We start from the raw sequence: 15759 nt of genomic DNA on the forward strand, positions 1-15759 counted from the left end.
CTGGGTTTCACTATTATCACGGGCCACGGTGAAGACCTGACCAAGACTTCTGGCCCAAGTCCAGAGTGTTTTCCTCTTTATCAGGGCTTAGCTAAAGTCCCCTGGAATTGCAGCCATTATAATTTTATATCATTATCATGATGATGTTTTGACTCTAGGAGTTCTCGTTCTGTCGGAATCACGTTCCAACACCAGTTCTGTCACCCTTTTCCTTAACGTTTCTCATGAATATTTACTATGTGCTGTCCATGCACCAAACCAAGCCCTCTCAGCAATTCTGGGAGATGTGTAGTTATTTTTATTTTATGAAAAAGGAAATTGAAGCTTAGAGGAGCTTAGAGGGCTGACTATCTTGCCCATGGGTACACATTTCCCATGTGGTGGAACCAGGTTTGAACCTGCATGGCCTGGGTCTGATTCCATGCCCAGGGTCTGGCCACATACTATCCTGCTGTGTCCCCAGCACTGTGTCTGTGGCTCTGTTACAAGACTGCATGATGTAAATCCCTCACCGCAGGGTAGGGTCTGTATGTGGCTGCCTTTTAGCTCCTGTCATAACCTGTGGTGTTTGTTTATTCCTCCCCTCCTTACTATCCTATGTTTTATGGTTGATGATATGATAACTTCGGGTTAAGGATGGGGAACACCCTAGAGTAAAATCGCTAGGGTCTGTTCTTATTAAGATATGCCTTTTTTAAAAATCAGCTAAAATCTGACCTTGACACAGCAAACACTGTAAGAGTAGATATGGAACAGTATTATATTTCTTTAAAACATATTTTAGCACTAGGTGTTTTTGAGTGTAAATTCAACAAACATTTATTGAGCACTTTGAATGAGGCACAGTGCTAGGTACCATGTAGGGCATGATTAAGAGCCCACCTTCTGACTTCAAGGAACTTATGGTCCAGTGGGGAAGACAGACTTCAGATGTCAGTTAAGCCAAGTCAGAATCAGAGTTATAAACACTCACTTGTAATTGGAAGTTGGAGACTGGTCTGGAGGATAGGAGGGGACATTGGAGAAGGGACTGCTAGAATAAGTAGGAATTAAAGAGGAAAGTGTGAGAGGGAAGATGATACGGGCAGGGGTGGGAGGTAAGAAAGTGTTTGGAAATGTCAGGGATCCAGGGTGTCCGGACCAGCTGGATTATAACTAAAAAGTTAGTCATTGGAAACCAGTTTGGTGAATGCCCATTCCTGAAGGATCAGTTCACTGAAATCGATCTGCTGAATTTATCACATTATCAATTTACTTAATGTTGTTCTAAGATATATTCATTTTGAATATATTCAATGATTATAAATATTCTTTTTGAACATAGCTAATGAATATGTTCTTTGAAGCAGCATTTTCAGTATTTTTGTTACCTGCAACTGTCTCCAGTCTCATCAGACTGCTAGAGCAGGAGTAGAGACTAGAGATCAGGAGGGAGGTATTAGGAAAAGAGAGAGGGGGAAACAAGAAAGAAAGGGGCTCAGAACGCTGGTCCTGGCTCTTCTCAATTCATTCAGTACAAATTCTGCAAACATATTTTTAGTAACCAACGTATTTGATAAATTGTTCAACGGGTTAAACTTATTTTTTGGTGGAATTGTTCTAGTGGCCATGTCCAGACTCATGGGATAGGATGTACGTGGGGTGGAGTTGCCCACAACTGACAGCAGGGGGAGGACTGAATGTCAGAACTGAGTTTTGGAAAGATAAGTTTAGATGAGTCCTTGCTCAGTGAAGAAGTTGGGGCCCTCCACATAGTGTGAGGGGCCACTATGAACTTCTTCCCCCTCAGTTTGGGACAGAAACATCTTTGAGGGACATATTGAGGGGACTCCCTTTATCTAAATGGATATGCAATTAGTATGAATTATGGACACATGCAGAGCGTAAGAATCGTGTGGATCTAACAGAAATATCAGAATAAAAGATGAAATTTAGTATTTCATTGGGACTTAACTTCATATATTCCTTTGAGGACAAAGACTATTTCTAATATAAATTTAAGGTATACTGTTTATTTCCAACGGGAACAGGAGTGTGGTGAAGAGACAAACATCCTTCGTGATTTTGCTTTAAATATGTCTTTAAATAATCTGAGTAAGTAATGAAAGTACATTTGTCACATATATTTTTATTTTTATTTATATATCTATATATATCTACATATATCTATATCTATAGATAAAACGATTTTTTTCAAAACTGCAAATTGCTTGGTTTATTGCCTTGGTTGACAGTTGTCATGAGGAACTCCCAATGTTATACATAATGATCCAACTCTTTTTCTCTATCTTATCATTTTCTGCTTTTTAAAAAAAATTTTTTTGAACTATTATTATTATTATTTTAATTTTTACAAATTTATTTTTGGCTGCATTTGGTCTTTGCTGCTGCGTGTGGGCTTTCTCTAGTTGTGGCAAATGGGGGCTTCTCTTGTTGTGGAGCATGGGCCCTAGGCACACAAGCTTCAGTAGTTGTGGCACACGGGCTCAGTAGTTATGGCTCACAAGTTCTAGAGCACAGGCTCAGTAGTTGTGATGCACGGGCTTAGTTGCTCCATGGCATGTGGGATCTTCCTGGACCAGGGATCAAGTCCATGTCCCCTGCATTGGCAGGAGGATTCTTAACCACTGCGCCACCAGGGAAGTCCTGTTTTGTTTTGTTTTACATTTGTTTCCTTTTCTCTAACTCCTCTGCTGTTTCCTTGGTCAGATCATCTCTGTGGCTCACCTGGCCAATCACAATTGTCTTCTTAATCAACCTCTCTGTTTCTCCTCTCTGTTCACTTCAATCTATCATGTATGCATCCACTCTAGTGATCTTAAAGCACAATTATGTGTCACTGTAAGGACATATTAAAAACAAATAAACCAAAACCAAAATCTAAACAACAAACAATGGCTCTTTACTCCCCAAAGAATAGTGTCCACAAATTCCTAACCTTGGCCCTTACAACCCATTCAGACACACCTATGAACTGCCCTCCTACTTAACAACCATCTCCAACACCTTACTTTCCAGCCAAATTGTAGTGTTATCTACTGTTCCCCCAATTTGTCCTGCATCCATTTTCTAACATTTACAGCATACCTGACTCAGATTCAGCCACCTACCATCTCTCCACTTGGAATTAATCTCTCAAGAGCAGAGTGCTTCTGCAGAGGTTAACACCCACTGTTTTGTGTTGTAACATTTGTGCGCCTATCTTTTCTTTCACTCTAGGCTGTAATTTCTTCAAGACATGGATCCCATAGTATTGATCCTAGTGCTTTATGACAAGTAGGAATTCAATGATTGTTTATTAAATTGAGTTCTTTCCGCAGAAAAGTGTCAGCGAAGCACCAGAGAGCTCCAGTTATGATCCTTCATAGAAAGGGGACAATGGCATCTTGGCCTTTCTCTGGGCCCTGGAGAGTCTCTGATCCAATTCTGTTCCAAGTGACCTTGGTTGCTGCTCTGTTGGCTACTGTTCTTGGTGAGTAATAGGGAGACAAGTTCAGATTGTCAACAAACATTCAAGATCATCTACTCATTCACTTTCAAGACTAGCGAAGAGCTGATTAAGCTTTTAGCAGAAATCCAGCTTCAGCAACAAAGGGTTTATTTGATCAGAAGTTTGGAATTTATTTGGAATTCTGAACTTAAGGGGATTTGGAATTATTTAGAATATAGGGGGAATTTGCTTTACCCATAAAAGAGTCCGTTTTATAGACATTTTCCCTTAGAATTTCTTCTCCAGGAATTTCCAAAACTATTTGTCCCCAACCAAGACTTGAAACAAATCTGTATTATCTGTCAGCCTGACTAAACAATCTTCACTGTCTGTGGGTTTATCCAGAATGGACAGGGGAAGTATATTATTCTACTGTGGCTCCTGAAAGGTAAATCAGCCCTATATTTCATTCTTGCAGGCAAAGCATGATGAAGATTTTTATGCTTCAAGGGCTCTATATGTCTCCCTTCAGATCACTCAAAATCCAAAGCGTACAAAAAAGTACAAATGAGAAATGTTATTCTCATTCTTCTTCCAGCCACTTAGTTTCTGTTCCCTGAGTCAACCTATGTTACATAATGTTATTATTAATGAAATAATGTTTCCGTTGAAGGAAATTGTAGGACTTCTGTATTTGCATGGATATATCTGAGTCAGCAGATATGGGGAAACTGGTAGGCTGATGAAATCATGTCTGCCATCCTTTTAATTTAAATAATCTCATTTACGGGAGAGAAAGGGTGAAAAATTTATGGCTTTTATCAGTATCGTTGTCATTAATCAACAAACATGTATTAGTAATTACTCACTGGATTCACTGAACAGTGGGGATAATAGGAGTTACTATTTTTCTTGATTAGAGGAGAAAAGAATTGTTCCTGCTCTAAAATAATGCTACTGAAATTTTAAGATGCTGTGTCCCAAGCTATAACTTTTGGTGTTTTGTCATTTTGGTGTCCAGGCAATTGTGGTCCTCCACCTTATTTACAATTTGCTTCTCCAATAAATGAGTTGAATGAGACAGAGTTTGAAACTGGAACTACTCTGAGATACAGCTGCCGCCCTGGCTACAGTAGGACAAGTTCAAAAAGTCACAGTCTTACCTGTGACTCAGCAGGCAATTGGAAATACAGGGACTTCTGTGTCAGTAAGTATGAACATTTATTTTTCTTATTTGTGCTTTTTCCTTCTTTGCAAATTTATGTCAGGAACTAAGCTTTATGAATGCAAATGAGTGTCTTTGGTCACTAAGAAACAATTCGGTTTGTCAGTTACTGATTTCAATGTACACATGTGTGCCACTTTTTGAAAAACATAAACAAACAAATGAATAAAACAAAAAAATTAGGAGCCACCTAGTTGCATTGGAAAATGTCTATCCTTTACAATGTATTCAGTAAGAAATTTTTTTTGGAAGTGAACTACAAATTCAATTTTAGTACATTGAAAACTAGATTCACTCCATAAAATTATAAAAAGTTATGTTGCTAGAAAATGGCAATGCAGTTTTCAAAGAAACCTCACCCCAAATATATGCTGTGTTTGGAAGAAGATGCTGTGATTCACTTAGTTGAGAATAAATTCTGTGATGTTTTTCCAGTAGTAGGGGTATACACGCACAATCTATACTTTTTTGTTTCTTTTGTGACCAAGGACATGCATTTTGAGTGGCTTAAGTTCAAAGTACACGCTGGAGATGTAGAATGGAGCTTAGCTCCCTGGTCAGTGTGTTAAATCCTGGGCCATAGACTTCATTACCACAGTGATCCATCAGCTCTGTTTTCTAATGCCATATCCACGAGTACATGGAATCACTAATCATCATTTTAATTTTTCTCTCAGAGAAACGATGCGGAAACCCAGGAGAATTACTTAACGGGCAAGTGACAGCTAAGACAGATTACTCTTTTGGATCACAAATAGAATTCAGCTGTTCAGAAGGGTGAGTGAGAGGCAAGCTAGAGACAATACTTTTCTTCCAAATTAATTTTTAAAAATAGCTAATGTATTCATATATTAACAAAAAAAAAGATATAAAAATGTATACACTGAGAATTCTCACTTCCATTCCATTGCCATTGCACCATTCCTTTCCATCCTTAAACAGGGACCCACCTTTACTGGCTTCTTATGTACCTTTTTAGTGTTTACTTTTACATATACAAGCTAAGAAATTAGTATATATATATATATATTTTTTTTTTAGTATATATTTTTATTTTGCACCTTTCCAATAACAAAAGTAGTTTTGAATCTTGCTTTATTTTTTACTTACCAATATAAACAGGAGATATCTCTATGTTTGTGCATAGAGAGGTCTCATTAATTCCCTTTTACAACTGCATAGAATTTTATTGTGTGATGTATCATGGATTAGTAATCTCTTTGATGGATCCATGAATATTTCCAATCTTTTGCTGTTCTAAACTATGTTCTAATACATAACCTTGTACATATAAGTTATATCTGTAGGGTAAATTCCCAAGGTGGGATTCCTGGGTCAAAGAATACATATATTTGAAAATTTGAAAGTTATTTCCAAATTGCTCTCTGTAGGAGTTATATGGTTTTGCAGAGTATACAAATGTCTGTCTCTCCATAAACTTTCCAACTAAGTGTGCTGTCAAACTTTCAAACCTTGTAAAAATTTTGAAAATTTTCCTACTTTAGAGGTAACAATGAAATCTTACTATAGTTTAAATGTATACTTCTCTTATTCTGAGTAAAATTGAGCATATTTTAATATGTTCAAGAGATGTTTGCACTTATTGTGAATAAATATTTGTGAATTACTTGGCATGTACTTTGCCTATTTTTTCTATTAACCTGATGACCATTTTATTCTTAATTTCTAAGATATATACATACACATATTCACATGAATCTATGTGTGTTAGGGTTTAGACCTTGTTTCTGATATGAGCTGCAACTTTCCCCCCAAGTATATTATTTTTCTTTTGACTTGGCTTTGGTATGTTTTTTCTTGAGGATAAATTTTTTTATGTTGTTAAATTTATCAGTCTTCCTTTTAAAAAGTCTTCTGAATTTTAGGTCTTAATTTAAAAGGCCTTCCCAAATACAAGATTTTGACCTATTTGCTTAGATTTCTTCTACTACTTTTTATGTTTTCATATTTTTTAATATTTAAAGCTTTGATCCATTTGGGTCATTATAGAGTATACAGTATGAGGTACATGTCCCAGTCTGTATTTTTCCATATGGCTTTCCTGTTATCCATACATTATTTATTAAAAAGTCTATCTTCAATTTACTGACATGAGAGTGCTTTTTGATACTCTATGAAATTCTTATATATATCTGAGTTTATTTCTGGACTTTCTATTCAATGCCATTGTTTTGCCTATATATTAATATACACATTTCACAGTCATCTACTTACTGATTTTTTTTTTTAATTTATTTTTTATATTTATTTTTGGCTGGGTTGAGTCTTCATTTCTGTGCGAGGGCTTTCTCTAGTTGCGGCAAGCGGGGGCCACTCTTCATTGTGGTGCGCGGGCCTCTTCACTATCGCGGCCTCTCTTGTTGCGGAGCACAGACTCCAGACGCGCAGGCTCAGTAGTTGTGGCTCACGGGCCTAGTTGCTCTGCGGCATGTGGGATCTTCCCAGACCAGGCTTGAACCCATGTCCCCTGCATTAGCAGGCAGATTCTCAACCACTGCACCACCAGAGAAGCCCCTTACTGATGTTTTATAATATGCTTTAATAATAATATGGGTAGTCCTATCTTATTACTTCTCTTTTCTAGGATTTTCCTGACAATATGTATTTGTTTATTTTTCTACGTGAACTTTAAAGTTAGGCATATTTAAAAATCAGTGTTGGACTTGGAGGCTAAACAATATGTTGCTAAATAAGAGATCACTGAAGAAATCAAAGAGGAAATCAAAAAATACCTAGAGACAAATGACAATGAAAAAATGACGATCCAAAACCTGTGGAGTGCAGCAAAAGCAGTTCTAAGAGGGAAGTTTATAGCAATACAAGCCTACATCAAGAAACTAGAAAAATCTCAAATAAACAATCTAACGTTACACCTAAAGGAACTAGAAAAGAAGAACAATCAAAACCCAAAGTTAGCAGAAGAAAAGAAATCATAAAGATCAGAGCAGAAATAAATGAAATAGAAACAAAGAAAACAATAGCAAGGATCAATAAAACTAAAAGCTGGTTCTTTGAGAAGATAAACAAAATTGATAAACCATTAGCCAGGCTCATCAAGAAAAAGAGGGAGAGGACTCAAAACAATAAAATTAGAAATGAAAAAGGAGAAGTTACAACAGACACCTCAGAAATGCAAAGCATCCTAAGAGATTACTACAAGCAAATCTATGCCAATAAAATGGACAACCTGGAAGAAATGGACAAATTCTTAGAAAGGTATAACCTTCCAAGACTGAACCAGGAAGAAACAGAAAATATGAACAGACCAATCACAAGCACTGAAATTGAAACTGTGATTAAAAATCTTCCAACAAACAAAAGGCCAGGACCAGATGGTTTCACAGGTGAATTCTATCAAACATTTAGAGATGAGCTAACACCCATCTTTCTCAAACTCTTCCAAAAAACTGCAGAGGAAGGAACACTCCAAAACTCATTCTATGAGGCCACCATCACCCTGATACCAAAACCAGACAAAGATACTACAAAAAAAGAAAATTACAAACCAATGTCACTGATGAATATAGATGCAAAAATCCTCAACAAAATACTAGCAAACAGAATCCAACAGCACATTAAAAGGATCATACACCATGATCAAGTGGGATTTATCCCAGGGATACAAGGATTCTTCAACATATGCAAGTCAATCAATGTAATACACCATATTAACAAACTGAAGAACAAAAACCATATGATCATCTCAATAGGTACAGAAAAAGCTTTTGACAAAATTTAACACCCATTTATGATAAAAACTCTCCAGAAAGTGGGCATAGAGGAAATCTACCTCAACATAATAAAGACCATATATGACAAACCCACAGCAAACATCATTCTCAATGGTGAAAAACTGAAAACATTTCCTCTAAGATCAGAAATAAGACAAGGATGTCCATTCTCGCCACTATTATTCAACATAGTTTTGGAAGTCCTAGCCACGGCAATCAGAGAAGAAAAAGAAATAAAAGGAATACAAATTGGAAAAGAAGAATTAAAACTGCCGCTGTTTGCAGATGACATGATACTCTACATAGAGAATCCTAAAGATGCCACCAGAAAACTTCTAGAGCTAATCAATGAATTTGGTAAGGTTGCAAGATACAAAATTAATGCACAGTAATCTCTTGCATTCCTATACACTAATGATGAAAAATCAGAAAGAGAAATTAAGGAAAAAATCCCATTTACCATTGCAACAAAAAGAATAAAATGCCTAGGAATAAACCTACCTAGGGAGACAAAAGACCTGTATGCAGAAATCTATAGGACACTGGTGAAAGAAATTAAAGGTGATACCAACAGATGGAGAGATATACCATGTTCTTGGATTGGAAGAATCAATATTGTGAAAATGACTGTACTACCCAAAGCAATCTACAGACTCAATGCAATCCTTATCAAATTACCAATGGCATTTTTTACGGAACTAGAACAAAAAATCTTAAAATTTGTATGGAGACACAAAAGACCCTGAATAGCCAAAGCAGTCTTGAGGGAAAAAAATGAAGCTAGAGGAATCAGACTCCCTGACTTCAGACTATACTACAAAGCTACAGTAATCAAGACAATATGGTACTGGCACAAAAACAGAAATATTGATCAATGGAACAGGATAGAAAGCCCAGAGATAAACCCACGCACCTATGGTCAACTAGTCTATGACAAAGGAGGCAAGGATATACAATGGAGAAAAGACAGTCTCTTCAATAAGTGGTGCTGGGAAAACTGGACAGTTACATGTAAAAGAATGAAATTAGAACACTCCCTAACACCATACACAAAAATAAACTCAGAGACCTAAATGTAAGACCAGCCACTATAAAACTCTTACAGGAAAACAGAGGCAGAACATTCTATGACAAAAATCACAGCAAGATCCTTTTTGACCCACCTCCTAGAGAAATGGAAATAAAAACAAAAATAAACAAATGGGACCTAATGAACTTTAAAAGCTTTTGCACAACAAAGGAAACCATAAACAAGACGAAAAGACAACCCTCAGAATGGGAGAAAATATTTGCAAATGAATCATCGGACAAAGGATTAATCTCCAAAATATATAAACTGCTCATGCAGCTCAATATTAAAGAAACAAAGAACCCAATCCAAAAACGGGCAGAAGACCTAAATAGACATTTCTCTAAAGAGGACATACACATGGCCAAGAAGAACATGAAAAGCTGCTCAACATCACTAATAATTAGAGAAATGCAGATCAAAACTACAATGAGGTATCACTTCACACCAGTTAGAATGGGCATCATCAGAAAATCTACAAACAACAAATGCTGGAGAGGGGGTGTAAAAAAGGGACCCCTCTTGCATAGTTAGTGGGAATGTAAATTGATACAGCCACTATGGAGAACATTATGGAGCTTCCATAAAAAACTAAAAATAGAATTACCATATGACCCAGCAATCCCACTACTGGGCATATACCCAGAGAATACCATAATTCTAAAAGACCCATGCACCCTAATGTTCATTGCAGCACTATTTACAATAGCCAGGTCATGGAAGCAACCTAAATGTCCATCAACAGATGAATGGATAAAGAAGAGTGGTACATATATACAATGGAATATTACTCAGCCATAAAAAGGAATGAAACTGGGTCATTTGTAGAGGCGTGGATGGACCTAGAGACTGTCATACAGAGTGAAATAAGTCAGAAAGAGAAAAACTAATATCGTATATTAATGCATATATGTGGAACCTAGAAAAATGGTATAGATGAACTGGTTTGCAGGGAAGAAATAGAGACACAGATGTAGAGAACAAACGTATGGACACCAAGGGGGGAAACTGGTGGGGGGTGGTGGTAGTGTGATGAATTGGGAGATTAGGATTGACATATATACACTAATATGTATAAAATGGATAACTAATAAGAACCTTCTGTATAAAAAAATAAATTAAATTAAATTAAAAAAAAAGAAAAAAAATCAGTGTTGGATTAGCTTTTAAGTTAATTTTAGGAGAATAGATTTTTTTTTTTTTTAATGTTGAGTCTCCCTAGACAAGAATATGTTACTGTAGGGAAGGGAAAACTTTCCCTTTAACCTCTTAGGGTCTCTGGCTAGGCTTGAGAATTAAGTTGACATAAATTAATAGGAGAAAAGTATATCAATCTTACTTTTATATGTACATGGGAGCCTTCACAGGAAAATGAAGGACCTCAAAGTGGTTAGGCCTAAGTGCTTATATATTAGATTGATGAAAGAATAATAATTGTGGAAAAGTACCAAAATATATAGGGAGGCTAATGGGAGATAAGCATTATTTTTAACAAGGCCTTCAGTACAGATTTCTCTGTGAAATCAATACTCCATCTCTGGTGATAAAAATGTTCTTTCCTCCTGGTATAGAAAAGGCATCTTTCACATGGGAGTTTGATCTGCTTTCAGGAAGAAAAGGGGAGGTCAGAAACCCCTTCTTGCATCTGCTGATTTTCAGGTGTCTTTAGCTGAAAATAATCCTATGCCAAAGTGGCCTATTTTGGGGTGGCATGTTCTGCCCCATTCATTTTAGTGTTTTTCTCGTTTCTTCAGGAATGTTTCAACATTTTCTTAACATAGATTTTGCATTTCTTGAAGTGTTTAAACCTAGGCATTTTATTTTTGCTATTTTAAATTGGGTCTTTTCTTCCATTAAATATTCTAACATTATATATATATATATATATATATATATATATATATACTATTGATTTCTGCATGTTAACTTGATATCTAAGCTAACTTTCTGAATTCTTTTATTATTTATAATAGTCTTTCAGTTGAATTCTCTTGGGATTACCCAGTTTGCAGTCATATCCTCTGCAAATAGTGATTATTTTACCTCTTACTTTCCATTTTTTGTTTCTTTTATTTTAATTTCTTTTTCTTGTCTATTTATATCAGTTAGTTATATTAGGACTCATTCAGAGAAATATAAATATAAATATAAATAATATTATATCTATGTTTCATATATATACATATATATACACATACACATATATAAAAAAACCATCCAGTTAGGGTTAGGGTTAGGGTTACAGTTAGGGTTAGGGTTATATATATATATAAATATAAAATAAGGGATTTACTACAGGAATCTGACTTGATACAGTACTGGCAGCTGGTGAAACAGTGTACAGGAGGCTGTTTCTTCTCTGTTTGCTAACGTGGCCTGAGGTCAGCAGGGCAGGCAGTCAAAAAGGGAAGGTGGATGTGAAGTGGGAGATGCAAAACCAAAATGGGACCCGCATGGCTGAGTGGAGTATAGACTGGAAGTCACAGTATGGATTAGAGTATACCCATGAGTATAGACTGGGGTTCACATTGTACTTTCACTGACCCTTAGCCTTCAGCTTCAAAGATGGGAATGTCTTGTAGAAGTCGTTGCCCTTCCCCACAGTGCTAATGTACTTAGATCAGAAGTTGGAGTACATGAAGGAGGACATCCTCTAGGAGCTGGGTTTGCTGTAGTCCTGGCTGTGCCCAATGCCAACAAGGTGACAGCACGGAGAAGCAACAATATGTGTGAACTGCAGTCACGTCTTGTGCTCTGCTCTGACCTTTCAAGCATATACAGAACTTGGCTATTAATTCACTTCCATCGTCTCTTATGGACAACACTAACTTGGCACTATGCATGGAAGAAAATTCTGGAAAAAGTAATTTCTGCTTAGTTAAGTTGACATAATTTGAATCTACCAGGGTCCATCCCTTGTCAAATTTGGTATTTATACACACTTGTTTTAACCATACTTAGCTTAACTTCCATATAAAGGCAATAGCAAAATTATGCTTCCAACTTACATAATGCAACTATTCCTCATAAAACTGAAAACATGCTAACTCTCTCCCCCAAAGACAATCCTCTTTAAGCAAAGTCATACCTCCCCTTTGATATCCTGTAATTTAAATACCGAGATATAAGCTAAACTACTATTAACACATCTTGTTTAGATGGTAGAGGGGTGAAAAAAGTAAAGAGAAAAAAATTTAATTTAGACCAAATCTATTCATATGAAAATAAGAAAGAAATGTTTATAACTATTATGGTCCTTATTTCTGCAACTGGTCATGTGGTTGTAGTTAGTATTTATAACTACCTGCTTCTTTTACTCATTCCATATCCACTATACCCTCAGCAACCACTTCATCTGATCCTGGCTCCTTGCCTAATGGGATCACCTGAACTTATATTCTTGAAGGGTCTGGGCCATTAGCAGTCCTGCCTGTATTGGTTTGTTATAGTTTTCATTGACTTTAATGAGAGGGCATGAAAATAGTACAAAAAGGTGCCCAGGAAATCTCCCTGCATTCCAGATGTATACATCATCACCATTGTTGCTTTTAAGCAACCCAATTTCCCATGGCTAATCAGGATTAATCACCTCAGTCAGGAAAGTAACACCCTTCTTTGTCTGTTTGTTCATTTGCTTGAGGACCCAGACTTGATGAGACCCAACTTCAAGTTTAATTTGCCAGGTAATTTGCCAGATAAAATAGAGGATTCCTGGTTTAATTCTAGTGCAAGTATGTCCCATGCAATACTTGGGGCATGCTTATACTAAAAAATGTTTATTGTTTACCTGAAATTCATGTTTAACTAGGTATCCTGGTTATTTATTTGCTAAATTGAGCAACCTTAGTTTAATGGAACTTTTGCTGTGTTAAATGGTAGAAGCATTCCTCCATTGGTTGCTAAGACTTCCGGACTAACAGAGAATATTACTTGTATTATTTCTACTTTTTAGAATTTGTTAAGGTTTCTATGTTTTAGAATATATGTACTTCATAATATATAATCAATTTTAATTGATATTCCATAGGCACTTGAAATGAAGTTACATTGTTTACTATTAGTATACAGACTTTGATATATACATACCAGGTATACTTTATTTATTAGCACTTTTGAATCTTTATGTTTTCCTTTATGTATCTCAAGCTTAAAGATAAGAATTAAAGTAAATTAATTTCATAATTATTTAATATCACAAAAATTCTTGATAAATAATAGCATACTTTTCTTATGTCCCATGTATTTCTTTTGTTAAAATTGCTGCTACATTTTTTGGTACATAAATATTTATAGCTCTTCACTGCAAATCAAAATCTTTAACACCATAATATGCCCATTTTGTGTAATTTAAGGATCTTGATTCTGATGTCCAGTTTATAGGATATTAAAACCAGTATCCCTTATTTTCTTTTTGTTTGCATTTGCTTTATATAACTTTGCCCCTCCTTTTGTTTTTAACCTATCTGTGGTACTTTTAGATTTGTCTCCTGTATACAACATAGAGTCGAATTTTGTTGCAACTAAAAGGTCTTTTTCTTTCAAAAGGAGACTTAAGTCCAATTACATTTATTGATCTTAGTGATACCTATAGGTTTAATTTTCTCATATTATTTCATATTTTGTACTATATGTATATATGTGAAGTTTTATATGTATATATATTTAGGAGAGTTCAAAATTTGATTCTAGTGGTTACCTTTATATAATTATATATACCTTTAAACATCTTCTTTATTTCTATCTTTATTTTTAAACTTGTTCCCTGTTATGAGTAACAGTAAACTTATCTTGTACTCTCTCCTTCCCTCCCCAACCCTCTGTCTTTTCTACCAGTAAATTTATGTCACTTGTATTATCTTAGTGTTTACTTTGTATTCAACAGTAATGATAAGTACTTATATATGTCTATAGCTTGATTTTACTTCCAGCACTTACAGATGAGGCAATCAATGAGTTTGTTTTTTTTCCACTCTCTCACTCATCTCCTATTTTTCTTTTTTTTTTTTTTTTTTTACAATTATCCATTTTATTTATAGGCATTTACTTATTAAGGAAAGATAGTAAAGAGCACTAGACCAACTGTGAAATGACTTAGAAAGTTCTATGAGAGCAGAAACCATATGGACTATTTCCATTTCATCCTACCACCACTATACGCCCCCCCCAACTCAGGACCTGTGACTTAAAGATTTTTTTTTTTTGCACACAGAGGTTATTCTAAACATAGTGATTGCAGACTGCAACAACAGGCTGTAACTCTAGACTCTTACTCCATGAATACATCATGGCTTTTTGTTCTCAAGATATATTACCAAGGTGAAATGGCCTAAATTGCTTATATATTCCAATTAAACTCAACAATCACTTTGCATTGAGAAAGCCAAGTAATTTTATATTAAATAGTAAATAGGCTTAAAATGACCTTTGGGATTGGAAGGACTCAAACTGATAAAATTGAAAGTTACAGCCTATCTTAGTTTCCCATAATCTCTTAGGATTATTCAAAAGCAATGCTTAAGTATACATAGTAAGGGAAATAAACAATTATAGAGAAAGAAGAGAAAAAATGAGTGTGGTTAAAATTATCCTACATTAAAAGAATTTTAATATCCTGCATTTCATGCATCTGTAATGAAACCACAATTTTGTAGGTGCTTCATTCTTTTAAGATGAAAAGGTTTTTAATATATATTTGGACAAGGAATGATATCTATATCCATGTATCTATATATCTGTATCTATGTATAGATATATATGCTGGTTTTTAAATGAGTAAAGATAAGCTATATTGACATAGTGAAGAATGTGCCAGTTTTGGCAATACAGAAGGACTGAATAGAAAAAGCATTTAAATTTAAATCAGTAAACTACACCTCTGGTTCTAACACAAACTATGTAATCCTAAACAGATCAAACAAATTCTTTGTAGGTCCTTTTCTTCTCTTGTGTTTCCCGCTTAGAGAAGTTCCTTTAGCATTTGTTGTAGAGCTGGTTTGGTGGTGCTGAATTCTCTTAGCTTTTGCTTGTCTGTAAAGCTTTTGATTTCTCCATCGAATCTGAATGAAATCCTTGCCTAGTAGAGTAATCTTGGTTGTAGGTTCTTCCCTTTCATCACTTTAAGTGTATCATGCCACTCCCTTCTGGCTTGTAGAGTTTCTGCTGAGAAATCAGCTGTTAACCTTATGGGAGTTCCCTTGTATGTTATTTGCCATTTTTCCCTTGCTGCTTTCAATAATTTTTCTTTGTCTTTAATTTTTGCCAATTTGATTACTATGTGTCTCAG

At 35.4% G+C, this 15759-nt stretch overlaps 1 protein-coding gene across 6 annotated transcripts in view; it reads left to right on the plus strand.

Moving 5' to 3' along the window:
- The window catches only part of C4BPA (complement component 4 binding protein alpha), a 56999-nt gene that overhangs the window by 18610 nt on the left and 22630 nt on the right, over positions 1 to 15759 (plus strand). For 5 of the 6 annotated variants that reach the window (XM_036847682.1, XM_036847652.1, XM_036847661.1 and 2 more), the window contains 3 exons: positions 3321 to 3472; positions 4452 to 4637; positions 5333 to 5432. In XM_036847682.1, the coding sequence (XP_036703577.1) occupies positions 3355 to 3472; positions 4452 to 4637; positions 5333 to 5432 (404 nt within the window). In that variant the 5' untranslated portion in view covers positions 3321 to 3354. Of the gene's footprint in view, positions 1 to 3317; positions 3473 to 4451; positions 4638 to 5332; positions 5433 to 15759 lie in introns of all 6 variants that reach the window. The other variant, XM_036847641.1, reaches the window with a different exon arrangement.

This window comes from Balaenoptera musculus, chromosome 1 (assembly GCF_009873245.2).
Source record: "Balaenoptera musculus isolate JJ_BM4_2016_0621 chromosome 1, mBalMus1.pri.v3, whole genome shotgun sequence".
Classification (NCBI taxonomy): Eukaryota; Metazoa; Chordata; class Mammalia; order Artiodactyla; family Balaenopteridae; genus Balaenoptera; species Balaenoptera musculus.